At 35.1% G+C, this 1,581-nt stretch overlaps 1 protein-coding gene across 1 annotated transcript; it reads right to left on the reverse strand.

The window, feature by feature from the left end:
- Positions 1-651: 651 nt before the first annotated feature.
- Positions 652-1,575, reverse strand: LOC125610543 (E3 ubiquitin-protein ligase RNF6-like). Its single transcript, XM_048782883.1, has one exon. It carries the CDS (start codon positions 1,358-1,360, stop codon positions 764-766), a length of 597 nt encoding a protein of 198 aa, XP_048638840.1. The 5' UTR covers positions 1,361-1,575; the 3' UTR covers positions 652-763.
- Between the last annotated feature and the right edge of the window lie 6 nt (positions 1,576-1,581).

Raw genomic sequence — 1,581 nt, forward strand, 5'->3', positions numbered from 1 at the left:
TGAATAAAAAATACTTGTTCAGTATTAATATTGCTTGCTATTTAGTAAGTCAGATTGTCAGAGACGCTTCAGTAAATTATCTTTACTTCAGAATTATATCTTAATCTTCTCAGAGATGATCTTGTCAATAGTAAACATTGTGCCATATGTAGTATTAGTCCAAAAGCTTAAATAAGAATCAAACTTGTAGTTTTTAGACTGGACATTTTAATCTTAAAATTATCTATCTGTCTATCTATCTATCTATCTATCTATCTATCTATCTATATACATACACACACAAGGTATACTGTGTATTAAATTATCATTTCAAGTAACTTAAATATTTATATTTAGCAAGCATTCAGCCAAACATTCTTTCAAAGGCTTAGACACCAATGTCTTGACTTAGTACTAAGCCTATGAAACTTGAAAAATCCAAGAAAAGTCTGCTGTAGTATTAACAATAAGACTGATTTTCAACTTACTGAATTGTGCAGATACAAAAGTGCTTAGCATGACAAAATTACCAAAATAAAAACATTTTAAAGGTTATTTGGTTCTAGCAATATTAACTATTCTGGACTTTTGGATAATTTAACATTCGCATTTTAAATTTCATATAAATTTCCTCTTTTTAACAAGTTAAAAAAGCACACAAAAAATAGTTCAAACTATAATCTGTTATTTTTCATCCTGGTTAGCTCATCACAAATAACTCAACAAAAGAATGCTTCAATAGTCATCTCTATTAAAATACAATATTTGAATAGATCCCATCATTTCACCCATTATTTGCTATGCCGGATCCTAAAACAGGCTGCCGACAGATTGGACAAGTGCAATTCTCTGAGAGCCATCGGTCAATACAATGAATGTGAAATTCATGCATGCAAGGTAATTGCCTGAGCTTGTTTCCAGTTACATAGTCACTGATACAAACACTACAGATTTTACCTAGTTCACTATCAATACTATTATGCTCATAGTTCCGGGTGGAAAGATTGTCTATCTGCTCTTTGGTTAAACCACGTATTCGATCATCATCATCACCTTCATTTAGTAAAAAGAAATGAGCAAGGCGAAGAATAGGTAGTGTTCCAGTTTCAACTAAATTGTTTGAATTTCGCAACTGCCTGCCTCCTCTACTGTCACTGTTTTGAGTCTGAGGCTGGGTGGTCTCATTTTCAGCTTGCATTTCAGTGCTGTCTTCTTGGGCTTCCCTGGCTTGAGAGGAACCTTCACTGAGCTGGCTGTTTTCATTAACTGTACCTAAGTTACTCAGTTCTGAATGCATCTCTGGTAAATGCTGACCATTTCTCTGAATCTCTGACTCAGACTCAGCCTCCATTAAAGAACTTAATTCTCCAAACCCAGTCATGATCTGCCTTAAAATAGACTGAAGAGCCACTGAGGATGGCTCAACAAGCTCATTCTCAGAAATCCTCCAAAGAGGAACTGTTATGGTACTAACATAGGTTCGAATACCTGACCGCTCTAAACGAAAAATAGTTCGGCGAAAGCCCCCACTATTGCTTTCAACAGTGACTGTATTTTCTGCTAGCCCTACTCTAGAGCTGGTTCTATTTGCAATGCTATCCC

This window comes from Marmota marmota, unplaced genomic scaffold (genome assembly GCF_001458135.2).
Source record: "Marmota marmota marmota unplaced genomic scaffold, marMar, whole genome shotgun sequence".
In the NCBI taxonomy this organism is placed as follows: domain Eukaryota; kingdom Metazoa; phylum Chordata; class Mammalia; order Rodentia; family Sciuridae; genus Marmota; species Marmota marmota.